Source organism: Lissotriton vulgaris, chromosome 1_1, assembly GCF_964263255.1.
Source record: "Lissotriton vulgaris chromosome 1_1, aLisVul1.2, whole genome shotgun sequence".
Classification (NCBI taxonomy): domain Eukaryota; kingdom Metazoa; phylum Chordata; class Amphibia; order Caudata; family Salamandridae; genus Lissotriton; species Lissotriton vulgaris.
In genome coordinates, this window is record NC_141685.1 from 1,398,681,524 (window position 1) to 1,398,708,361 (window position 26,838).

The 26,838-nt window shown below is 47.9% G+C and overlaps 1 protein-coding gene across 1 annotated transcript in view; it reads right to left on the minus strand.

Moving 5' to 3' along the window:
* CPED1 (cadherin like and PC-esterase domain containing 1) overlaps positions 1-26,838 on the minus strand; it is a 349,963-nt gene that overhangs the window by 224,892 nt on the left and 98,233 nt on the right. The window contains exon 3 of the mRNA XM_086967003.1: positions 2,580-2,680. Within this exon, the coding sequence (XP_086823129.1) occupies positions 2,580-2,680 (101 nt within the window). The remainder of the gene's footprint in view (positions 1-2,579; positions 2,681-26,838) is intronic.

Sequence of the window (26,838 nt, forward strand, 5' to 3'; positions counted from 1 at the left end):
GGCGCATTCTCTAAGGCCAAAAATCCACTTGTGGGTATGACTTGGAGAGCTGCACCCCTCTCGCCCTGTTCGTCATTTTGTGGCCTGCCCTGTATCAATCCATGAGTCCACCTAACTAATAATTATATTCTCAAAGTGCAACTCGATATGTAGTTCAGGTGGAATACTGTCTGAGCATAACAAGCTATGCAGACTCTGACCTTAGGTGGCAGCTTATTGTAGTTCAGGGCACACAAAACTGTTGGCCTTACTTCCCCCTGCTTCTCCAGGTATGAGCGAGAGAGAGTGTGTGTGTGTGTGTGTGTGTGTGCGCTGTATGACTGGAAATCTGTGTGACTTGCTACATGCATGTACAAATCTTCAATTCCCGTTCAGATTAAAAATAGCTGAATCCGGAGAATTTTTTCAAGTATGGTACCATGGTGTTGAAGCTTTTTTGTTGGGGTTCTCTAAAGTTGCTGACGCATGTGCAGTCCCGACAAAGTATATATTTTTGGCAAATTTTATTATTTGTTTAACAATTTCTGACAAGTTGCCTGCATAATCTTATCTTTGTAAATCTGCGTGTTTTCTGTTTTTTGACATATCAGGCACATTTTGAACTATGGAAAATATGTTTTAGGAGAGCATGTGTTTCGTTCGATGAAAACACACACATATCTATACTCTAATGCACAGCTTTCCAAACTTTTCATGTTGATGACACACTTTTTGGAGATGCATCATTTTGTGACACAGTAATGCAGTGTAGCGAGCGAGCCCGAACCACCTAAGGCGGAAATTTTTTTTGGAATAGAAGTGGGCAAATGGTCTCCCTCTGTCTGTCTCCCTCCATCTGTCTCCCTCCTTCTGTCTCCATCCCTCTGTCGCCCTCTTCCCTCTGTCTGTCTCCATCTGTCTGTCTCCCTCTCCCTCTGTCTCCCTCCCTCTGTCTGTCTCCCTCTCCTTCCTTCTGTCTCCCCCTGACTCCCTCCCTCTGTCTCCTTTACCTCCCTCCCTCTGTCTCCCTCTCTATCCCTCTCTCTGTCTTCCTCTCTCTCTGTCTCCTCCCGCTCCCTCCCTCTGTCACCCTCACTCTCTCCCTCTGTCTCCCTCCCTCTTTCTCTCCCTGTCTCTCTCCCTCTCTGTCTCTGCCTGTCCCTGTCTCTGCCTCCATCTGTCTGTCCCTGTCTGTCCCTGTCTCCCTCCCTCTGTCTCCCTCTCTGTCTCTGTCTGTCTCTGCCTCTATCTGTCTTGCCCCGTCTCTATCTGTCTCTGTCTGTCCCTGTCTCTATCTCTGTCTGTCTCTGTCTCCCTCCCTCTCTCTCTGTCTCCTTCCCTGTCTCTCTCTGTCTCCCTCCCTCTCTCTATCTCTCTCTCCCTCTCTCTTTTTGTCTCCCTCTGTCACACTTACTCTGTCTCACTCACTCTGTCTCCCTCTCGATGTCTCCCAGTCTCTGTCTCTCTCTGTCTCCCTACCTCTCTCTCCTGCTGTTTCCCTCCCTCTTGTCTGTCTCCCTCCCTCTTGTCTGTCTCCCTCTTGCCGGTCTCCCTCTTGCCTGTCTCCCTCTTGCCTCTCTCCCTCTTGCCTCTCTCCCTCTTGCCTCTGTCCCTCTTGAGCTCTCCCTCTTGTCTCTCTCCCTCCCTCTGTCTCCCTCCCTCTGTCTGTCTTCCTCCCTCAGTCGTCTCCGTCCCTCTGTCTGTCTCCGTCCCTCTGTCTCCGTCTCTCTATCTCCGTCCCTCTGTCTCCCTCTCTCTCTGTCTCCCTCCCTCTCTCTCTGTCTCCTTCTCTCTCTGTCTCCCTCTGTCTCTGTCTCTCTCCCTCTGTCTCCATCTCCCTCCCAGTCTATCCCAGACTCCCTCCCTCTGTCTGCCTCCCTCTGTCTCCCTCTCTCTGTCTCCCTCCCTCTGTCTCCCTCCCTCTGTCTCCCTCTCTCTATGTCTCCCACGGTTTCCCTCTCTCTCTGTCTCCCTCCCTCTGTCTGTCTCCCTCTGTCTCCCTCCCTCGGTGTGTCTCCCTCCCTCTGTCACCCTCCTACCTCTGTCTGTCTCACTCTGTTTGTCGTTCTCTGCCTTCCTCTCTGTCTCCCTCTGTCTCCGTCCCTCTGTCTCCCTCCCTCTGTCTGTCTCTGTTTCCCTCCCTCTGTCTCCCTCCCGCTGTTTCCCTCCCTCTGTCGCCCTCCTCCCTCTGTCAGTCTCCCTCCCTCTGTCGCCCTCCTCCCTCTGTCTGTCTCCCTGTCTGTCGCCATCTGCCTCCCTCCCTCTGTCTCTCTCTCTCTCTCTCTCTGCTTCCCTCCCTCTGTCTACCTCCCTCTGTCTCCCTCCCTCTGTCTTCCTCACTCAGCCTGTCGCCCTCTTATCACCTCACCCCAGCTTCCTGGGCACACACACAGCCACATCCAAACACTTCACAGGTCTTTAAAAGACCATAGAGCAGAGTGTCTAGAAATGCCTCTTAATTAGCAGCAGTTATGTGCTAAGTGCTCGGGACACACCCACCATTTGCAGGCGACACAGTACTGTGTCGGGACACACAGTTTGGAAAGCTCTGCTCTAATGCAAGAGGAATCATTTAAAAAAGAAGCAAGTCATGTGTATACCTTCTCGAAAAGCTGCAATTGTGTGAGATTTTCTTTGCTTATGCAATTCATATTATGCTTCCTATGTTGAACAAAAATCAGATCCCACAGCTTATCCGCACCTGTAATATAAAAAATGCATTTTATTCGGAAGTTTATTGACAAGAACATATCAGGTATGAACATATAGTGAAAAACTGGGGACACATTAGATGATGGGAGTGGCCTCAAAGTTTTTTAAGCTGTGGAAATCGACAGAAATTACAAGGGAAACATTCTTTGCTAAAGCCAATGGATACTGAATGAAGAACCTACTAGGCTTAGCCAATGTTTTTTTTTTGTCCTACATAGCTAAAAAAATGTGTGTGCATTTTCAGTGACCATGTTAGAACAGGTTTGTAAAGCCTAACCAAAGATGACCACCAAAGCTTAATTTGCAAAAATATAAGTGCCAGGGCTCACATCACAAGGCCACTGCAGCTTGCAGCACACTTTGCCCCTGCTATGCTGCCAATGTTAGAAACAATATAACTACTTACCATCACACTCCTACAATTGTGACAGTATGGACTATTACAGATCCCAGTGCTTAGTTTGTAAAAGATTAAGTCCAGGGCTCAAAATTTGCCAAACGCCATTTCAATAATGGTAAAGACTCCAAGAGCAACTCAAATGGGGAGTAAAACATCCCCATTATGCTCCCAGACTCATGCAGCTCAACAACCTGGGAACGCGCACTGGCAGACATAGTCCTGCACACTGCGAAAAAGAGAACTGGTGGGAGAGAGCACGGCATACTTGTTTGGTGACTGCCCAGGGTTGTGACGACAAGACATGATGACATCACTGTTGTGATGAACCATACACATTTCTCATGCCTAAAAAAGCGGTGCTTGTCTGTGGAGGCATGCCACGCAGTCACCCAGCTAGGTGTGTCTATTTTGATTATTTATCATATATCCCTGATGAGGGGGAAAAAATGTATAGTGCCAGTGTTGAGCACCGGAAACCACCAGCACAAATTAAGCACTGACAGGCACCCAAAGCTATAAGAATGGCTTGGGCAGCAGATAATAGTCATTTCAAATGTATATTGAATAAATAATTAACTGTTGTTCATCATCTCTAAATTAGCTACACAGTGCCACCTTGTGAAAGACAGCCACAAGTGCCGCAGTTGACAATTAAGTGCCAGTGCCAGCACTGGAAATCACTGGCTCAAATTAAGTACAGATGCCCACTCGGGCAGTTATTTTGGAATTGTCAGAAAAACATTTCAAGATGCTGCTCAATAACAACGCCACAGGTAGCAAAACAAAAATAATAACCAACTGAGATGGGGCAGCAGAGCACTCTGTGTGGGGGCGAGAATGGGGGAAGGCATGAGATTCGGAGGAGAATGAGCAGGGAGAGTGAGAGCAAGAAATAGAGGGAGGGATATATATAGAGAGGAAATAGTCCCTGCAATGCACTGAAAAGAAGCAAGGTCTGAGGTCAGCAGTAGAAGGAAACATAATCCAATCAAAACACTTTGAATCCGAAATTCTCATAGGCGGACAAACACACGAGACTAGGGATAAAAGCTATCTACTCAGGATCAGGGAAGTGGGAGAGACATCAATGCTATCAATATGTGACCAAGGTGCTGACCCAAAGCTCAGTATAAGTACCTAAAAATAAAATGACTGGGTGTTTCAATGAAGTGGAGTGGTGTGGCTCACTGGTTAGAGGGGGCAGACCCGGAAGCAGAGGACGGCCTGGGACCAGGGTTCAATCCCCGACGCGGCAGGGTCGTGAACCAGGGTCAGCGGACTCTATAATTCTCGCCTCAGTGCCTACTCTAACCAGGGATCACACTCGGCAACTCTGGGCATTAGCTTGCCTCATCTCCACAACGGCCCCCAACAAACGCCGGGGATGCCTGGTTTCACCTTGGAGATACCCAGGAGGGAACATCTCACAGGGAAAGCCAGGACGGGTTCCCCAGCGGTCTATAGCGCCAGGACGCCTCCGGGTAGCAGTGCGCTTTACAAGACACACACATTTACATTTACATTTTTTATTGTGGGCCTGTCAATGACCCAAAAACGGATTGGATAGAACTTCCTCTTTAAGTTCCTAAACCTATGCATACATACCAGGAGAATTAGGATTTCATGCGTAGGATAGCTTCTTTAATAGATGTCAACGTCCTAATAACTATATCATGCATAGGTTGCACACATAGAACCAAGAATGTTTTGTCAATTAGCAGAATAGGTGTAATTTATCACCCTAAGTAGGCATAACCGATGAGTGTGAATTTATACTTTTTTTTCTGAATCAGGCCTAGTAGATTTACTATCAAACGTGGTTCTGTATTTCAGGATCTTATTAACATGGACAAAGGTAAATCCACAGAATGGAGTATATCACTAAATATTTCAGCCCTGTAGCAGAGCAGCCTAAGGTTTTTTTGAGCTTTTTATTCACACTGTTGCCCAGATTTACTATAAATTTGTGCCAGTGCTTGTGCAACAAATTGTTTTGCATGGCAAGCATCCTTTTTACAGCATCAAGGCCACTTTCCACTGCTTCGCACCAAGAGAATATTAGTGGTGGAGGGTCAGTGTAAATCCCTTTACGAAATTACACAAACCCCAATAAACTATGATGGTCTCACCAGGAGCGGCCGTTGCAGGTAAGCGCAGTGAGGTGGGGTGGGTGGGGAGGAGACAGACAACGGCGAGGGAAAATAACATTAAAAAAATAAAAACACTTTACTTGCGCTCGATGCGGTGAGCGCAAGGTAAGTGGTTTTATTTTTTTAATGTTATTTTCCCATGTTGTCGGCTGTCAACTCCCCCCACCACTGTGCTTACCTGCAATGCCCGCTCCTGAGTCTCACCCAACTTTGTGTCCAAAACTAATGACTGGTTGAAGCACACAAAAGCACGGGGGGATGTGTTGATGTCCCTGAGATCTGGCACATAGCATGTGCACTGCAGTGCACAAAACACTCAAATGTGTCTGATCCTTTTGCATATATGTATACATAGGAAATTATCCTGGAACAGGATGCCTCATGTACAAATTCTATACAAGACCATATCCTCTGTGCTGTGGCATACGGCAGTGCTTTGGGTAAGGCAACATGTTTGTATATCAAAAAGGAGGAAGTACAAGCAGCAGGCCAATCTTTGAAGATTTGGGGCTGTACTTTGTTTCCCCTTTGCTCAAAACAACACAGCTAATTTGGATGCTGCAATGTGTTGCATAAAATCTTTGTAAATCTTGGACTGTGTGCCCTCCAAAGCAAGTGTGTGTGGGCTTAACTCACATTAAGGATCTATTTTTATTTCTAATATGAATTATAGGTCAAATTAATGAAGATGTGTCATGATTCAGTCACTTTGGCCATAGCAATGTTCAGGCTACTTTGAATTAGGTTTTATGAGCCTTTTGGTGGCCAGCTATTCATTCTGATGTGAAAGAATATGTATTTGCCTGCCATGTCTGTGCTTGGCATACATTTTTATATTCTAAGCCTTTTGGATGTTTTGCAGCTCAGTAACATTTGCAATGTTACTCTATTGCTACTCAGAATTATTGGTTTTCACAACAACCAATCCTTCAAATTTAGCTAGTACAGAATTTTTAGTGCAATTCAAGAACACAGACAACATATTTCAAAAAGCTTTACATCATTCCAAAATAATGCTGAAAAGGATGCTGACAAATCAAAATTAAGTCCCACTTCTTATTACCTTGGGAAGAAGGTTTGGTTGTCTGCTCCATTTATTCTAATTAATACATTGTCAGTTAAGTTTCACCCATGATGCAATAACGGATGTATGACGTGACAACGCATACTGTTACCACGCATACCTTTACAACGTGGTATTTACAACGAATACTGTTACAACGCATAGCGCTTAGAGGTGCTGGATAGTGGTAAGTATAATTTTATATTCCAACTCCAGTCCCCGTGGACACTAGGGAAGGTGTTGGATATGAAATTATACTTATTCCCTATCCTAGAGCGCCCCCCAGCGCAATGCGTTGTAATGGTATGCGTGGTAATGCCTGCGTTCTAATGGTAGTGCGTTGTAAAAATTCCGTTGTAAACGTTGTATACCTGCAATAAAATATTAAGTTAATCCTTCTGTTTGTTGGAGTCACTTTATTGCGTCTGCACCTGTGAGAGGGTCCCGTCGTGGGTAGAGGATGATTCCAAGCCTGTGCTGTAGCGGCAGACCACCAAATTACCGACTGGTGCACAGAATGTCAAACCTGGCTTCTTCTTTGTAGGATCATGGACACCATTAGTTCCTGGAGGAAGGCAGAGCTATGCCCTATAAAGGGCCCAATCCAAGAAAGTGGTCTCTTCAATGGCAATCATAGGAACTTCCCAATCCACAATATGACAGAGTTTCTTCCTCTGCAGTTAGTTTTTGTTTTGGCATATAAAAGGCAGCACTTTGAAAGTGGGGATCATCGAGCTCAGCGCCCCCTTGCTATTCATTTTTGTCCTTGATTTTTCCCAGCAGATTTGTACTACCTGTGATTTTTTAGGTCTCTCCTACACAGCGCGCATGCCCTGCATAGGAGGGGACCTCTTGGAATCGATTCACTTTTCAGCCCAAAAACGTGCACGTTTTGCATTGCTTTCAATTGCAAAGCGTGCACGTTTGGGATTTCCCTTGCGGGGGCGAGTTTTGGCGACATCTGTTGGTAATTATCTAGCAAACAGATGGTGCCCCTGCTCGCTCCCACAAGGGAAACGCTGTGTGAGTCTGTTTTTTTCCCGTTTTTTTATGCTTGTCAGTTTCAGCAGGCACACTTCCCCCACTTCAAATAAACTTTAGTTTACCTAACGCCATACTTTAACGATTTTTTTTTTTTTGCTCCTCAGTTCCTGCAGGCACACTTCCCCCACTTCAAATAAACTTTCGTTTACCTAACGCCACACTTTACCGCTCCCCCTCCCTCTGATCGAAGAATGCCCTCATCTCCCTCAATGGCTTCTCTCCTCCAGAGGCTCCTCTTGCCCTGGGGGCCGTATTTCTGGGGCCCGGATGTGAGGGGTATTGTCGGCAGTGACTCAGTGCCTCCCCGCCTCCTCCTGCGCTCTGTACATTTCCTCACCTCTCCCTGGGACTCCCCGCTGTAGGTGGCCCCCTCTGCTCCGCGGGAATAGCGCCTCAAAACCAAGCTTTGTCCGTCTTCATGCATCCTTTCACTGCGACTCTTTCCGTGTGCCATGCGGTACCATTTAAAAGGGAATAATTACACAGGAGGGTAGTGGGAGGGCTCAGTTATTTACTGCTCCAGTTGCATAGTGCTTTGTGTCATTTGCTGTTCACAGATCTTAATGTATGCAGGGCAGACTCTCCCTTTCGATGTAATGAAAATATTACCAGCAAGCATATCGTATTTTTGTTAACGCTTTGACAGTTTCAATGGGGATTTGGCCATGCCGTGTTTACTAGTATTTATCAATTGAACAAGATAAACAAGCATTGGCATAGCCAATAGGTCTCGCCTTTGGGACCTTATAAGTGTTTAGCCATGCAACACTTAATGTTGTTGTACCAAGGATATTGTGCTGGATAACTAAACACTTATAAGGTCCCAAAGGCGAGACCTATTGGCTATGCCAATGCTTGTTCTTTCTCTGTTGTCTTATTAGCTTTTGCTTTTTGTACTGTTATTTTTCTTCCAAGCAGTTTTGGACCCACTTAGATTTGGGTCATATGAATCTGAAACCTTTCTTGTGCGTGGCTATTTTCTCCTTCTAGACGTCAGAGGGAGTTTAGTGCCTTGCTATTTATCAGTCATCATCAATCAAGATATACAAAAATTTGCTGAAGTCAGTTTTTACTATTGCGTATAATATTCCGTGGTAGGTGGCACTGTGACAAGTGTGAAGAGTGCCCTTTCTTCAGGCATTTTCAAAGGGCACTCAACAGACCTAAATCACATCTAGCTCTTGACACCACCATGTCAGGACGCTCCTTTGCTGGAGCAGCTGTGCGTGTTATAAATCTTCATAACATAACATAACATGTCAGGCTTATAAGTAAAAGCAAAGATGTGGGTTGGAAGTAATCCCTCAATTCAAAGGGTCAATTGCCATTGTCAGGGATTATTTTCTACAAGAAGAGTGTGTATCATAGTATGGATACCAGTACAAGACATGAGGGATGAGAGTGCAGTGATTTGCCAGGTGCATAGTTGCCATATGACTGGCCTGAAACAATGAATGGGAATAATTCAGATGATAATTTTGGATGTATGAAGTTACAACGCAAACTATTACAATGCATACCTTTACAACATGGTTTTTACGACGCAACTTCCATTACAACGCATGCCAGCACAACAAAAGCCATTACAACGCATGTTCCATTACAACAAAAATTACTATTCTAACACCGCCTGGTGCTTACCTCAGGAAGGTGCTGGTCAGTGAGGGACATTGGTTGTAATGGCATGAGTTACAAAGGGTTACAAAGGCATTACGTTGTAAAGGAACTAGTGTTGTATTAACTGCGTTGTAATGACTGGGTTGGAATGGATGTTTCTTGATAATGTTGCATACCTTCAGCATTTGATCCTGCTAGAAAAAACAAAGCTTGGGGTAATCAGAAAGTGTGTTCCCCGAGTTTATCTGTTTGGAGGTATGTGTATGTTAGTTTGCTGGCAGGGAGAAGTAGAGAGGTGAATAGAGATACAATTTATAATAAACATGGAGAAATATTCAGTTTCCAGAAAAATAAGTATAAGGTAAATGCAGATGCATTATGCAAGCAACGCACATGGTTGCTCAGTTCAGGGGAAAATATGGGGGTAACCCCAACAAGGTTTAAAAGGAATGTACAGAGTTGTATACTTTCCTAGTCAATATTGGCATTCAAGGGGATACCTCAAACGCATTTCACAAGAGGAGCAGAGCATTATTCTCTGGAAAACATTAACAAAGTTAATTTATGTGTTTTCGAAAATAGACAGTTCTCCGGTTTCTAGGAATATAGTTATAAAGTCAACGCAGATGCAATTGAACAAGATTGCTCATACCTGGGATAACAACACAGGGGAGCCTGGGGTGCATGCTAATAGTTGCTAAGGTAGTTAGATAGTAGTCGTAAAGTTTAAGTCTTTGATGAATACAGGTTTGATTTGAAAGGCACACAACAATTGGCCTTGCATTGCTGACGGTGCCTGAAAAGAAAATCCTGTGTGTTTTAAAAAAGCTCCCATATAGATATTTGTTTCAAGGAAGTTCAAGGAAGTGGAAGTCCCTTGCATGATTTATAAAATGTCAGAGGACAAAATAACTACCCTAAGCCCCTGCAATGACGATGGTCTTTTGTTTGCTTATTTGCTAAACTTACTTGGAAATAATGAAGAAGCAAATTTAAAATGACGATACCTTATCAACCAATTAATGCCTGACATAGCCATTTCCCCATGGTGCATCAGCAATGATATATATTTTCAAACGTTTTTCTATTTATCTTAAACACCATTACCTGGATGATGCCTTTGCAATGGGACCCCTGACATGACTGGGACCCAGTGGATAAAAAAAAAAATTAATGGAGCCAAGGAACTAGAGAGGGGGCACAGATAGACAAGTCAAATGTGGGCTTGATGGTAAGTGGAGACAGGAAAGGTGGGGCAGGCTGAGGCAGGAGCGCATGATGCAGGGGAGTTTTTCCAGGGGCAATCAAAGACTGAGCTAAAAGACGCATTCCAAAGCATGGCCGGAAGTCAGGGGCTCTTTACCCTACTAGCAAGTCCCCACACAGTTTCATAGCAATGATCCATGCAAATATTTGGGGATGAGAGAAGAGCAAATCGGAACAGACCCAATCAAAATGAGGGGGCATATAGATGAGTAGTGAGACTGAGAGGATCAGGACCAGTAGGCAGGGCTTTAAGTGGGCCGGGTCTGTTCGGGTCTGAGCACCAGCGGTTATTTTCAGGGGGCCTCAAAACGGGTCTCTGTTGGGCTCTGTTTTCGGGCCTCGCAGAGGTAGTCTGTTTTCTTTTTTTTTCTTGCACCAAACTTATTTTGCTCTAGCTGGACTTACGAGGCTAGATCTTGAGGCCGTTGACCTATGTGCACGCTGTAGATCCATTCATGCAGATTTTTATTATATGATACAGGACTGTGGGAAAGTATCACAGTTTAGGACAGAAAGTCCTCTCTTTAATTAATGACTTTTCAGGCACCTATCTCCGTGTCATTCTGAGTAAAGCTTTGTTTGTTGGGTAAGTTACCTAGAACTAAGGATAATAAAAAAACTTGTATTTTCATAGATTTAGCGCCTTATTTTTGGTAGGCATAAGATTGCGATCCTGCAACCAGCCTCCAAACACACACATATCAGGAGGTGTGAGTTTCACTGAAAGAAGAAGATGAAGTCTTATGCTGACAGGAGGAGTCAGGCCCTTCAATTCATCTGTGTCAGGGAGACTTTGTTTTAACCTGACAAAAGGACTCACTAACCCCTCAGTCTTACACTGTGACTAACATCTATGGGTCCATGCTCCAGGCAAATGATCAGTTCTTAACAAGGATGCCTCTTTCTTCAGAATCTTCAAAGGAGTGCAAAGTGAGAATTTTAGACCTGACATCATTGGCGTGAGTTTCCCTTCCATTTTTGACGGATTGCCTCCTCTGTTTTGATATGTTTTTGCTGGTTATATGTTTTGGGCACTGGGCCACTGCTAATCAGAGCCACAGTGCAAGTGCTCCCTATGTTAAATGAATGTACTGATTAGTGATTCCATGATTGGGTTATTTGATTTACTGTCAGCCCGAGTACAGTGCACCATGTGTGACTAGGGCTTGTAAGTCAAATGCTGCTGGTGGGCTTGCAGCACTGGATTGTGCCACCCACAGAAGCAGCTTGTAAAGTGTGTCTCAAGCCTGCCATTGCAAGGCAAGTGTGCAGTCTGTGACTGCCATGTCGACTTGGCCAGTGCACTCACTTGCCAGTCCCTAAACTTTCCCTCTGCTTCATATTAGACACCCCTATGGTAGGCCCAAGGGCAGGGTGCATTGTAAGTATAAGGTAGGTCATGCTCTGATGTGTGTAGCATGTTCTAATAATGAATTACAGCCATTTTCGTTTTTCACCATTGAAGGCTACCTGCTCTCCATAGGCCAGAATGGCCAGTTAGATTATTACATTCTTATAATCCTAACTGACTCAGGGAACATGGTAGAAATTCGAATTTAGTATGCCTGAACTCTGAATAATAAAATACATCTTTTAGTAAAGTTGGTTTTAATATTCTGTGTTTGAAAATACCAAATGTAGAAAGTATGTATTTTCTTGCCTAACAGTCCAGGCCTGCCTCTGCCAAATTGTGTATTCCTTGTCTGGGTTTGTGAGTGACAGGGCTAGGGGATTCCAGGAGATAAGCTGAGGCAGCCCTGTGGTGAATAGAGAGAGTTGCATCTGGGACCTGAATAGGGCTGGGCCTTCCCTCTACAATGCTGGCTCCACCCCTGTGGCTTGTCTGATGTATCTGCCCTGCACTGTGAAAGGAGAGGAGGAATCATGTCAGCAAAGTGCTCCAGAGCTGTATCTTCCCTCCCCTGTGCTGGCTCCACCTCCTGTGGGGCGGCTGATGTCTCTGCCCTGCACAGTGAAAGGAAGAAGAAAGTCATGTAAACAAAGTGCTCAGGAACTGGTTTGGACTAGGTAGAGACCTCTCTGCCTTCAGAGAACAAAGGATTTTGGGGTATAAATATTGGGACCCTGATCCCAAGAAATTAGATCACTTCCGGAACAAGAAACCTTTCAGCCAAGGAGAAGAACCAAGGAAGCTGCAGGAGTTTGGACTGCCCCTATGCCAGTGTGCTGTTTGCTGGGTTGGCCTGCATTGGTTTCTTCATTGCCAAGGGAAAGGAGAAGGAACTTTTTAAGGACTTTCATCATCTACAGAATATTCTCCAAGGGTTTGAACTGTGCTTGCCTCCTGCTGAAGTCTCAAGGACAAAAGACTTCACCTCCAGCTAGCTCCCCCTGAATTTCCTTGCTGCGAATTCTGACTCCAGACACTTGAGTGCCGCTGGGAGCTGGAAGCACAACGCATCGAGCAGAAGCGTGTCGCCGCCGCAGCTGAAATCGTCGCATCGCCGGAGAAGCGAGCCTTCACCTCATCTCCCTGGAAGCGTGTGTTCATCGAAGCTGCCTGTTGTTGCATCCTCGGAGAAGCGTGGCTCCATTGAGAGAGTCGCCATCACATCACCAGAGAAGCTTGTCGCAGGGCCTGTCGCGGCTCCAAAGTACAGTGTCGTCGCAAGGCTGCCAGGGCGTCATCGCATCGCCGCATCAAGGGCGCCATCTTCTCGCATCGCAACTGGATCATCGCATCAAGGCGCCATCTTGTGCATCGCAACGGGCCCGCAGGCCGAGAATCTACGCAACACCTCCGCACCGTTAAGGCTCACGATGAGTCCCCTACTCTGCGCAAACATTGAGGCAGGACGCAACCGTTCCCCCGGATCAAGGAACCAACGCATCTCCCCTTTTCCGAGCCTTTTGTTTACTTTGCGTTACACATCCAGGTAATTTGTTGAGAACTTTGTCGCATTTAACATCAACTTGAACTAAGCAACTTTAATCATCTTTAAGTCAACTTTTAGTATAGTATTGTGGATTTTTGTCGTTTGTGGTCTTGTGTTAAGTCTATATAAAGAATACTTATTTTTTATAAAACCTGTGTTGTGTCCACCTGTAGTGTTTTCACTATATTACTGTGTTTATTCACAAACGCTTAACACACTGCCTCTGAGATAAGCCTGTCTGCTCGTGCCAAGGAACCAAGGAGGGTGAGCAGGGGTTATTAAGGAGTGTAATTCCCTTATCCTGACTTAGAAGTAAGGGCCCCTATTTTGACAAAGGTGAATACCATTGCCAACTAGAGACCCCCCAGATCTAACAGAGATACCTTCTGTCATCAACTGATGTCAGAAAGTTGCAGGTAGTCCCCCTGTCAAGGATTTTATGCATAAAGTCCTGAGTCCCATCGTTCATCACCTGTCATAGATCACACTCCTGAACCGCAAGTGTTCAAGATCCTGTTACCCCATTAAACACCCTTTAAAACGTATTGCTGTCATGGACTGAAAGATATCATGTAAAAGGACCATCTTGCACATGTTTCTGTTGGTTTGAGGGTGGTGTAGCGCAGACATCTACAGAACAATAAAGAGAGCAGACCGCTCCTTCCAGCTCCTGCACTGCGGATTTGTGGCCAGCATGTTTTTCAGTTCCCTTTTGTAGATGACGCTCTTTAAGGGTTACTATACAGATGACAAGGTGAACTTATTCGGGCCAGGATGGATATGCTCCTTCTGAACATCGTAGGGGCGCTAGAGCTGTTATGTTTTTGGGTCTTGCATGTGTTGCAGGGCAGAGCCCTGCTACGCGAGAGATTTTGTAGGAGAGGATTTTCAGAAGAGGGCTTTAAGCCCCGCCCCTCATTTCCATCGGCTCGCTTCAACGTTTATGCTAAACGTGGCCAGCCATTGGAAATGAGCTATGTATGTTGCCTCCCTTTGGCTTTTTATGCTGGCCCACTTGCACTGGCTCGCCTGCTTTCCTTCTGTCCTAACCGATTTCTTATCTTTATGGGGCCATGTGTTTAAACACATGGGCCCATAAAGACAAGCGATCGAGGCTCGTTCTTAGGAGCAGTTAAACGTGGTGACTGGGGGAGCTGACGGCAGTCGTGGAACCGCCGGCAGCGTAGCGGAGACAGCAACAATAAATGCCAGTAACAACATAGTAGGTTAGAAAGAGGATTTGCGGAACAGAGTCATGGGATGCCTCACAGCAGGGACACTGGTGGGCAAACAAAGGGTCAAGAGATGGTGGACACTGCACTTGTAGCCCAGGCACGGCCAGAGGGCCGCGAATGCCAGACATCGGTAGCAAGGGAAGCCTCAAAGCTACGGCGCTCAACACTAGGTGGGCCTTAGAGAAAAGTGCTGTGATATACAATGAATTATGATGATGGACAAAGTGATTTATGATCCACCAAGGAGTGATTTATGACTGTAAAATGATTCATGACTGTTTATAATATTCTAATCTTTTGATGTTCAAGATATTTGCTGGCTTGGTGCACATTAATGACCAATGACTTTGTGATGATTTCTGACCCAGCATGGTGAAGGAATTTTAATAAACTGCGGCCATTCACACACCAAAGCAGGTCTGGGGTATCCTGTGTTGACAAAGGTGGAAGGGATGTGGAACAGCTAGAACGCCCTGAAGGGAAGCACGCCCGGCTGGGGTGGGTTGAGCTCCTGCATCCCTGATTTGTTGCCAGCAAGTTTTGGCTTTCCCTTTTGTAGATGACGTTCCTTAAGCATTTAAGTGGTGGTCCATTGATTATTCCTCAAACACCTTTACCCTCTCACAGTGATTGAAATATCTGCGCAGAGACATGCATGTGCACGCGCTGCAGAATATCTATCCCACAAATCTTCCTAAATACCAGGGCACGAGTCAGGGGTACACGCGGGTGGACGGTGTCCACCCACTTTTTTCACAGGGTGGACATCGTCCACCCTGCCAAGAAGTTCGGCCCCAATGATAAAGATGCTGAATTCGTCCCCGAGTAATATCCAGACCCCGGGACACTTTCAGCACCGCCTGCACGTGGTTATCTGCTTTTGATACGCAACAACGTGCAGGCGGGACGGGATGGGGCTCTCTTATTACTGACTCCTGCTGGCCAATAACAAAGGCCGAACCTGAGGGGTCATCAGGCCTCCTTTTGTTCCAGTCTCTTGGCTGGCAGCAGTCAGGAGCCTCACACCTAGAAGAAAATGCAGCAAAGGAAAAGCAAAGGCTCAAACCTTGTTAGCACTTCACACATGTTTAAGAGAGGCAGCTTTTCACTTTGTTCAGTCCCTGTTTATGAGATATGCATGCACTGTAAGAATGTCAATTCAATGTCAATAAATAGCATTTATACAGTGCCTACTACCCCTGAGGAGGCGTTGTAATAATATAAATATCACTGGGGCATATTACCAAGCAATAGCGATAATTATCGCTATTGCTTGGTTAGCGGGAAAAAAATATCGCCGAGCACCGAGGATTTTTACCGCTGAGATACCTTGATACTATCAAGGTTTATCTCAAAAGCGGTAAAAATCCTGCGAAATGCATGAATAGCGCTGAAAAATCAGCGATATTCATGCATTATCGTGACAATGCTCTTAGCCATGTTATCCACCTTCCATTGGATAACATGGCTAAGAACTGCTTTTAGCAGGCGTTAGCTTTTGGAGATATTCGCGCTTAGTGCGAATATTTCCAAAAGTTGTTAATAGGAGTTAGAGATGTTAGCGACTGTTTTCAGTCGCTAACATCTTGGCACGTCCACTTTGCATGTCATTAGCGATAATTATCGCTGACATGCAAAGTGGGCCCCTAAATGCCCTCTATCGCCTACAAGCTGTCGCTAACTGGTGTTAGCGACAGCTTGGTAATAGGGCGATAAAATTATCGCCGCATTAGCGGGAAAAAGTCCCGCTAATGCGGCGATAATGCCCTTGGTAATATGCCCCACTATATTTTATTTTAAAGCACTATGGCTAGAAAATCAACATTGTTTTATGTCTAGCATACAACAGTGTGAATCTTCTGCCTAAATCAGGAGGGTTTGCAAGTTTTGAAATGTGCTCAAATGTACTCATGATACACCTACATGTATGTGAGGGCTTAAGATCTGATGTCACTTCTTGTGATGCCACTTCCTGTGATGTCACACGCCTCATTTGGCACAATGTCACGCAGCGTGATGTCACGCACTGTGATGCCACTTGTATACTGATTAACTAGGTTAGTCCCCCCACTTCTTTTTTATGACTTGTGCCCTGCTTAAATCTTATGTCATTTGGTACAGATTGGGGTTTCTGACCCTCAAATAGCACCAGGCAATGAGGTGAAACCGGTAAGACCCTCACTCCTTTTTATTATATATGAAAAGAGTGATATGGTTTAAATGTGGCCTCGCAGTGCTTGGCGCTTTTACTGGGTCGGATTTAAACATATTCTTTAAAATATATAGACAACACAGTGAGCTAATCATTGTATGGTGTAGGAGGAGAACTGGCTTTATTTCATCACAGTTTTGAATGAAGTGTATGAAAAGCATCTTGGTGTCTTATGATCTCTTTGCTCCTCTACTGTGTTGTTTTGTTCTGAAAAGGAGAACAAACACCTAATTGTCTCACTGTTGGGCCAAGGAAACAAAATTGCTTTCACGAGGGCTCCTCTCTTCCTGCTTGGAAATGCGAAGCAGATGTTCTTCTCGCTGCTCAGCATGTGAGTCTTACTGCTCCAGGCGAGTCGGGTAGAATAAATAATTCCGCTGGTGCACTCTCGGTGGTTTCTGCGGAAACCGCATTGGCTCCTTTTGTTTTCATAAATAGTTATTTTTTCCTAAATACAAAAGTTTCATCTTTCTTTGCGAGAGGTTTGGAACTGTTCTTTTTTATGTTTCTTTGTCCTTGCCTTTCTGTGACGACATACGACCTTGCAATATTCCAGTTTCGCAGGAAGTCCTCTCTGCCCTTGTTACCATGGGTGCAGTGCTGTCCAGAGATAGGGGCCTCATTACATCATCTAGCATTGGATGTCAAGAGATGGTGGCCGACACATATGATCCCCTTCACTGTCTCCCCCTTTCCCCGGCTCTGTTTTCTCTCCACGTCTGTTGCCCCCTGTTCCAATGGGGGTTGGACTGTTGCCTATTCTCCCTTCCATTTCCCGCCTCACTTGTCCCATAGGCGCCCACCCCCTTCCAACCCTACTGGCAAGGCTTTAAGTGAAAATAATACTGGGGGTGCTCTAAGAGGGCCGGGGCAAACCTCTTAAAGGGGTGTGGCCTATCCAAGTAGGGGCGTGGGCTAAATAAAGATATGTATGGATAACGCCATACGCCCTCCCTAGAGGCGCAAGTAGAGCCACTTTCGAGGGGGGTGGGGTAAGAAAACATTTTGGGGGCGGGTCTAATTCTTCAAGCAATAGGCAAAGTGGAGCTGCAGGGGCTCTACAAAGGGGTGAAAAACAACAAAGCCTCATTAACAAGCAAATGGTCTTTTAAAAACCTGTGAAGTGTCTTTTTTGAAGAATACATGTTTTTATCTTCCTCCCAGAAATCATTTCCGCAAGGGACATGCCAGTTGTTCTGAAAAGTGTGCTTCTGCAACCTTCCATGGTTTGATAGAGGACCTGAGATATGTTTTTAGGTAAGGAGCTAGTGGCATCCCTGAGGCAAGATGTTACAGAATTGTTCTAAATTAATGAACACCCAGTCCCATTGGCAGTCATACAATGAGAGGCGTTCAAGGCACTGACACAGGGGAGGGTCATGTCTAATGATAATGGCGAGAAGAAGAAGAGGAAACAGATATAGTTGCCCTAGTGGCACAGCTGACAAAGCTGGACTACAGAGTGCTGCACTCAGGTGAGTTGCCCTTCCTCCAGGAACTGGAGTCAGCAATGGCCCAGTTGAATGGTCTTGCATTGAACATGGCCAGACACACTTGGATGGCCTTGCAGAGTAGACTATGAATAAGGGAGAAAATGGGCTACCTAGTATACTGGTTGGCAAGCAAACAGCACCCCTCCTGAATAATCCCATGGATAAAGAGCTTAGATACAGTGTGGTAACAGGCTAAGGGCATTATAACACTTTCATGGCATATTATAAAGCCCTGTATGCCCGTCACCCTGTCCCAGAAGTAGAATGTTCAATGCTACTGTTTACTGACCTCCCTGTTAGGACGCAACATGCTTTAGACCGAGAATCCTTGGACCAGCCAATCACACGAGAAGAACTCAGTGAGGCAATGACAGAGATGCCCTCGGGATAAATGCCGGGACCAAATGGCTTTCCAGTAAGTTCTACAAAAAATTTGAATCCGTTGTGACTTCCTCACTTGCTGACCCTATTTAATGAGGCAATACAAGCCGCTGGTTGCTGTGGGATCTGTGGGATGCCACAATGAAGATCCCAAAACTGGGGAGATCCGTGGAGGACTGCTCCTTCTATCGACCCATATCACTCCTCAATATCGAGACCAAGATTCTCGCAAAAATTCTCGCGAGCAGGTTGATAAAGATATTGTTAACAGGTATTGCCTCAGAAGCTGGACCTTGAAGGCATCACTCGTGGTAGTTCTACTCGGCTTTGAGGAAGTACTTGACACTATCAATTGGAAATTCCTATCGCAGGGGCATGTTCAAGGTGACTTTGACCCTTGGTACCTGGCATGCATCCGGACCCTTTACTCAGAGCCCTAGGATAGAGCGGGGGTTAATGGAGTGATGCTCAACTTCTTTTCCATTGAAAGGTGCACAAGTCAGGGCTGCTCACTTACTCCTTCCCTCCAGTTCGCCCAGCAATGGACCCAACCCCACATGCACAAGCTGTTAAAATATAGTAGGCACATTCACTAATGGTCTTCTATAAAATGCTCACTGGCAGTAAGTCTGGCTAGCCTCTTGACCTTACTCCCAAAATGACCCTTCTAGGCTTAACTGGAGGAGTGATGAGGCTACTGTAGCAGTTGTAGTTTGGGCTGTGTGCAGCCAATAGGGACATAGCCCCCTGATGGAGGTGTAAAGAAGCACCAACTTTACATGAGTAGCCACAGGGCACGGATCGCTGCACCCTATTGTAGAAAGAAGTGTACGGGGCTATGGGTTGTGCATGGACATTTGATAAGGTATGGGGGCATCCCAGGATCCAGATGTCTGAAACATAAATATATTTCCCTGCCAGGCCCCTACAGTCGATAATATATGGACCCTCTTTCCCCCCCCTTCATCCACTCAGAGAAACAATATATGAGGAATGTGATGATTAGCTGTGGAAGGTGTCATTAACATTCCTACTTGGACTAGACGAGGTGAGCCATGATTGCCCTTACAAAAGGCCGGATTTATATCTTGGTGGTATGTATGCTCCATTGTGACGGAGTATGCATACCTCCAAGATAATAGTTCGCCCACCAAATTTAAACCCGGGTGAATCTTAGGTTTAATCAGAGCAGAGACTACTCTGTCTACACCATGATTAAAACCCTCTGATGGCCCTTTGGAGTGGGGTCGTCAAAAGCAGACCACTAAATCCGTCCACCTAATTTAGATGTGTGGAATTAAAGGTCAATTTTCACCGCCTGTCACCGCCAGGAAAATCCTGGTAGGAGTGGGCAGTGAAAACCGCTAAATGCACTCCCATGTCGAGGGGAGCATTTTCTTTTTTGTTTTCGAAAAGAAAATTCAGCTTCAGGATTTTCTTTTTTAACATAAAAAAGGAAACAGTTTAGTCGATGGCCATGTTGAGGAAGCCCTGCACCAAACTGTAAATAGCATTGACAGGAATAGCAGTGACAGTGGTTCCTGCCAATGCTTTAGAAATGACCGCTAAATTGCCATTCTATAAATTAGGGCCCTAGACATCACATAAGAGTTTGCTCATGGTTACGCCCTGTCGAATAACTATTGTTTCGTGTAATCAGTTAAAAAATTATCTTCACGTAATAGATTGACATAGGTGCAAAAGGTGCTTGTTCTGTGCTCTTGTTTTTGTATGGAAAATTGTAATAATTTTGGGGGGGAAAGGTGTATATGCATTATTCTAATAAACCTATTACTTGGGGACAAAGGGGCGAGATCTTCTGGGGATGACTTATTTATCTGATAAAAATCTTGAATTATTTTACAATGAATGGAGGTGCATTATGAGAATGAAAACCTCTGCTATTTCACACATGGAGAAGATCTTGTTCAAAGCCGGAATTACAACATCGACTGAGTTGCTGGGAATGACCATGAGGGCAGGAAACCATTTAGTTCACAAGACCAGTAAGATGTCTTCTCAGGGAATAAACCGAGAAAAAAGGCTTGCCAACCTCTTCTCAAGTTTCTTGTGATTTCAGGGACAATTGTCACATTACACAGGCTCAGGTGGGTTGCTTTTACTCATGTTCTGGCAGCGACGTGGCATGTGGCTAGAATGTCTTCCACTTGCTTGTCCAATAATGGCAACCAGGCCTGTTGCCTCAGCAGTCACTTGATGGCCACAGCACACCAGTTCCTTCGTACCAATAACACATTTCCTCAACATTTTGGTATGAGTAGTTGAGTCCTGCAAGCAGCACACCCTTATCCTGGCATGCAGTACTCCTTGGATGGGATGAAGTGCCTTTAGATCTTCTAAGCTTCTGCATTTGTGGACTTTAATTGTGAGATACAAGTCGCCACAGCAATGAGTGTGGAAAAGTTTAGTCTTGGCAATCAGGGTAGGATCCGCTCAAGTGACCTTAACAATAGCAGTTTGTCCAGTGTCATGGGTGCTTGCTTGCTGTAGTCTAATGTCAGGATGTTAGTAGCCCGAGATAGAGGAACAAGCCACTAACCTCTTCTTAGCAGCCAGCGGGGACGACAGCCTGTAGAGAAGCTTCCCTATTCCCCAGAGCGCAATTCCCCACAGCATGGTAGACACAACTATGGAAAACAGCACCCCGGGGAAAAAGGGAAGGGGACAAAATGATAAAGTGCACTGCCGGGATTGCTTGCTTCCTAGGTCTGGTCTAGGTGTCTGTATAACTCCTTCCACGTGAGCAGCTACAGAGAGACACAAAAGAGAGAGACCGGTGTGAATTGAACTACCATAACCACATACATATTCAGTACAAGAAGCAAACACCTCAAACACTTACAAGGAGCTCAGCAGAACAAGTCACGAAAGAATAGGCTTGGTATACTTCCGCAGTGTAAACGAGCAGGCCACAAGAGGGGTTTGGGGGGCAGCCGAGCCGCGAGGTCTGCCCCGGGCAGTTTTGGGAGGGGGAGGGAGGGAGCGAAACATGGGCGCGGCCATTTTGCAGTTTTGGGCTGCATGGGTGTAGCCCAAAAGCAGCCTTTCATGTCTTTGCAGCCCAACAATAAAAGGGGCTTCCCACGTGACCCAGCAACCATTTTAGGTATTGAAACCTGGTGGCTGGGAGCGGAGTGAGGTGCTTTTGAGCGGAGTGAGGTGCTTTTGATTTTGTCTAGCGTGGGTCGGCGTGTCGGAGCGTTTTTCTGTACATTTGTGTCAGAGGAAGATAGGATGGCTGCAAATGGTGATTTTAGAGTTTTAGAGGCCATCCACCTGGTGGGCGAGGTGGGGCGGATGGACCTCTTAGTGGGCCCGGTAGCGACGGCGCGCCCGCCGAGGCGTGCTGCGGCAGGAGTTGCGGCGGCGATCCTTGCCTGCTCGCCACCGCGTAAAGCCCTCAAATTGCAGGTGGGTGCTGGGGGCCGCGCCGATGCGAGGAGCGCGGCCCGCGGTTTGGCTGGGGGGGCGGGACAGCCGCCAGGGGTGAAGCACGCAGTAAAAGGCGCCTTGCTGCGAGAGCGCCGCGATATCAAGGGAGGAGCGGAGAAAACAGGCAGGCCGCATGTGAGGAAGGCCCCGGGTAAAGAGCCGGGGCAGCGCGGTGACGCGCGGGATCTCCCCAGCACGTTGGCTGACGGCGGGGAGATCCCCCAGAAAGGCAGGGACTTAGCGGTCAGGCGGCAACAGGAGAAGAAGGCCGTGGGGGGCGCAAAGAGGGGAGGGCGGTTTGAGCATCATAGCAGGCGCAGGGCTGGGGGGCAAGAAGACACAGAAGAGAGCAGGGCCCCCAGAAAGAAGGCAGGTAGGGGGGACATATCGGAGGGGGAGGAGGGGGAGCCCCTCACTGGCCAGACACGGGGACAGCTTGGAGGGGGGAGGGGCCGGCATGAGGCAAGGCCGGAGAATAGAAGGGGGGCACAGGGGGGAGTGAAGCAGGGGATGGGGGGTCAGGGAGGCAGCGGGTAGGGGAGTTGGTGGGGGCGGGGGGGTGGAGGGAGGAGCTGGGTGGGAGCGGTTGGGTCTCCCCATTATTGATAGAAGCGGGGGATGGCAATCAGGATTGGGAGGGCCTGGATGTCTTTGATTCCTGGGAGGACGGGTTGAGAGAGGCTCAGGGTGTGACAGGGGGCAGGACAGTGAGGGGGGAGGTGGCGGCACCACAGGTTGGGCAGGCGGAGAGTCGGGGTGCAAGGGAGGTGGCGGAGGGCTCCCCGGAGGTAGGGGGGTCTGGGGTTGGGGAACTGGCATGGAGCGATGAGGAGGAGGGGGGAGAGGTCGTGGGGTCACAGGACAGGCGGCAGGAAGGCGGGGGGCCGCACAATGGCAGGGACCCAGCACATCAGCAGTACCGTTTTTATTGCAGGGGGATGTTCAGCGCAGGGCTGCAGACTTGGCCAGGCTTGGTGCGGCGGAACGGTGCCAAGGTGAAGGGAGGGCTGTGTTTCTTGCAGCAGGCCCGGAGACAGCGGAGGAACATGACATGGCTGGCACACGAAGGCCCCTGGCGGGCTCGCTGGCCCATCACCCCACAGGGCCCCCACGGCTTGGGGTCCAGCGACGGACGGAGAGCAGCATGGAGGAGGACTGTTTTGTATGGTCTGGTAGTAGAGAAGGGGAGCGGGCAGCTGGTAGGGTACAGTCGGCGCCTCCGCTGGCTCGCCAGGTGTATAGATGGGGTGGGGTAGAGCTACGTGAAGGTGATGAAGAGAGTTTGGAGGAAGGAGAGTAGGTAAGTCCACTACGGGTTGCTACAACGCTTCCTTCACCCCCAAACGGGTTGATGACCTGATTGTTCGCCTTATTACTCTTCCATAACCGAACCCTGGCCGGTGTAGGACTCCACTAATTAAGTGACTAATGCCGTGTTGTCTCGCCCTAGCCCTCCACTCTACTTGATGGATTCATTCGGATTCTACCAGGCTATTGTGGCTTGTATTATTTAGGCATATATATTTTGTGTCCTGATGATGATCCCTTTGATTTTGTAAGTGGGATCGAAACGCCGTCGACTTGTTGAATCACCATATACCTGAAATGTATACCGAATGTGTTATGCTTGTAATGGTGTAAACTGAATTTCTGTCACTGTTGTATTTACAGAAATCGCTCACTCCTGCCTAAATACTCTTTTCTGTCCCCTCACCTCTTCACCGTGCCAATTTGTAAGCGTAAGGGCACAGGCTTGTGTCCTACTCTAAAGAATTGAAGGTATTTTATATGACATATCAAGTGTACTGTCAAAATTCTTGACCTTTTTGAATGTTTTAGCACGTTCCTCCAGTGGTTTTTTACGGAACACAGGGGTTACCAGGGAGTTACGCACTACCTGGATGACTTTTTCTTGGTCGGGCCCCAGACTCCATGGACTGCCAGTTGGCGCTGGACGGGTTTCAGGAGCTCATGGAGGACCATGGGGTGCCCTTGGCACCGGAAAAGACAGTGGAACCAGGCACAGCGCTGTCGTTTTTGGGCATTGAGCTTGACTCAGTGCGGATGGAGGCACGGTTGCCAGAGGACAAAAAGAGGCAGATGTTGGAATTGCTGGAAGTGATGGTGGCAAAGCACAAGGTGGCAGTCCTGGACATTCAGGTGCTGTTGGGACACCTGAATTTTGCATGCAGAGTGGTGCCCGTGGGGAGGACATTCTGTAGGCGTTTGGGTAGGGCGCTGGTGGGCAACAGGCCTCCACACCACCACGTCCGTTTGTTGGCGGGCGTGCAGGAAGATTTGCGGATGTGGCGGTTTTTCTTGAACCAGTTCAAAGGTGTGCCCTTACAGCGGGACTTGGACATGGTTTGGGAGGTGCAGATTTTCTCAGATGCGGCGGACAGTGACGGTTTCGGTTTGTACTGGAACGGGAAATGGTGTGCGGAGAGTTGGCCCCTAGAGTGGCACGGAGGGGGCCGGAGCATTGCCTTTCTGGAGCTTTTCCCTTTGGTGGTGGCGATTTGGCTGTGGGGGGTGGTGCTCGCACACCGACGGGTGACTTTCCATGTGGACAATATGGCTGTGGTACAGGTGGTGAATCGGTCGTCAGCCAGGGACGAACAAGTGTTGAAGCTGTTGCGTGTTTTTGTGCTTGGCTGCTTGCGACATGACATTGCTTTTCGTGCGGTGCACGTCCCGGGAATCGACAATGACATTGCGGATGCCTTGTCTCGTTTGCAGTGGGGGAGATTCCATGGGTTGGCCGAGGACGCAGAGCAGGACCCGACGCCCATGCCAACGCAGCTGTGGCGAGTGGGCAACACCGGATGTTACAGCTGGTTCTAGGATCGTTGGCAGACTCGACCAGGGCAATGTATGTGGTGGCATGGGGGGAGTTTTTGGCGTCCGGGGCGCGTTGGAGGCCGCCAGGAGCTGAAAGATGGGAAGATGTGGTTCAATTTATGCTCTCTTTGATAGATAGGTGTCTCCAGAGGGTGACCATTGCGGGCAACTTGGCGGGGATATCATTCATGGGAAAGCTGTGTTGGGGCTACGCACCCTCCGCGGGGGAGCTCGGGTCAAGGATGTTGGAGGGATGGGCCCGGGAGTGCGGGCGGGCAGGGGTAGTGCGGCGGCCTTTGTCGGAGGACCTGTTAAGGAGAGTGTTGGAGGTGTTGCATTTGGTGTGTATGGACGAGCGGGAAATGTACTTGTTTGCGACTCTGATGGTGTGGATGTTTGCCGGGGCGTTTCGGGTGTCTGAAATGGTGGGTGGGAGACAGGGCCAGGGTCTGGGTTGGGCGGAGGTGTGGTTGGGGCACCGAGAAGTGCGCATTTGGCTGCTGCAGTCAAAACCGGACCAGCGTTGTGTAGGGGACTGGGTGACGTTGCAGGAGGGAGGGGACTGGCGTGCCCGGTGCGCTGGGGGTGGACCTGGAACGGCGTTCGGCGGGGGGACGGTTTGGTGTTTCAGCATGCAGATGGAATTCGGGCAACGGGCCGCAGCTGCTGGGGGTGATGAGGAAGGCCCTGGACAGGTTGGGGGTCGAGGGCAGACAGTATGGCACTCACTCTTTCAGAATTGGGGCGGTGTCGGAAGCGCATCAGCGAGGTTGCGGGCGGGGGGCCATCATGCACCTGGGGAGGTGGTCCTCGGCTTGCTACCGGCGGTATGTGCGTAGCTCTGAGTTGGCTTAGGTGCGCGCTGGATGTTGGGGGGACACCTTTACTGACAATTGTTTTTCGTTTCAGGTTCGGTGGCGGGTCCTGCGGCACGGGGAATGTTGATTTGGATTGTGGACCATTCATTTGTGAAGAGAGCGAAGTTGCTGGCCCAGGATAGCTTCTTTGGGGAGAACTTGGGCTTTAATCCTGCGCTGTTTCAGGTGGTGTGGCTGGGGAGGGGGGGCATGCGTTGGAAGGAACTTATGTCTACGTTGAATGGTATGGTGCAAGGGGGGCGGTGCCCAGATGTTTTGGTTCTCCACTTGGGAGAGAACGATATGGTGCGGGAGACTGGCCTGGTTTTAATGAGGGCGATGCGGCGGGATTTGGCAGAATTGCGGAGAAGTTGGACTGGTTGTTCGGTGGTGTGAAAGGAGCTGGTACCGTGGAGGGTTTGGCGCGGGGCGAGTCGGCCGCAGGCGGTAGACAAGGCGCGGAAGAAGATAAACGTGGAAATGGTGCGTTTCTGTCGGCATTTGGGGTTTGCGAGGATTTGGCACAGGGATATTCACTATGATGCACCGGAAATGTTCAGGGGTGATGGGGTACACCTCTCGAGGATGGGGATGGACTTGTAACTGTTGGAGCTACAGGAGGTGTTGGCCCGTTTGTTAGGCGTGCGCCGGGAATAGGAGTCTGGTTTTTTCAGTCTTGGATCTGCTTCGCTGCGCAGAATGGAGTGGGGGTGGGGTGGGGGGCTGGGAAAGGGGGAGGTGGTGTATTCACCTGCAATCCACCTTTCCCTGGGTGGCGGAGTTTGGTTGGGATGTTGGCCAAGTTTGGCTAGGGTTTGGTATTTTGGCGTTAAGTTTGGGGACTTGGGGAACGGGAGCGGGGAAAGGGGTAAACAGTTTGGGGGTTACATTAGAGGGTAGTTTGGTTACAATTGCAATAGGACAGATAGGAATGTAGGTATTGTGAGGTCTTGGATTTAAGAGGTAGAGGAGAAATTTGGATATTCATAGGATAAAATGCTGTTATATATTGTTATGTTGCGGGGTGGAGGGATATTATCATGTGGGATCGTGGGGATGGAGGGAGAAAAACAAAAACGGGGTCAGGTAACTCGATGTTTAGAGAGGTTCTAGTTTTGTAAGGCGGTTTGCCAGTTTTGGTAATAATGTGATGTGCACCTGTTTCAATAAAGCGGCCTTTTACACACGCAAAATGGTAGTCGGTAGTGCTTGCCTCCCTCTCTCCCTCCCAACAGTTT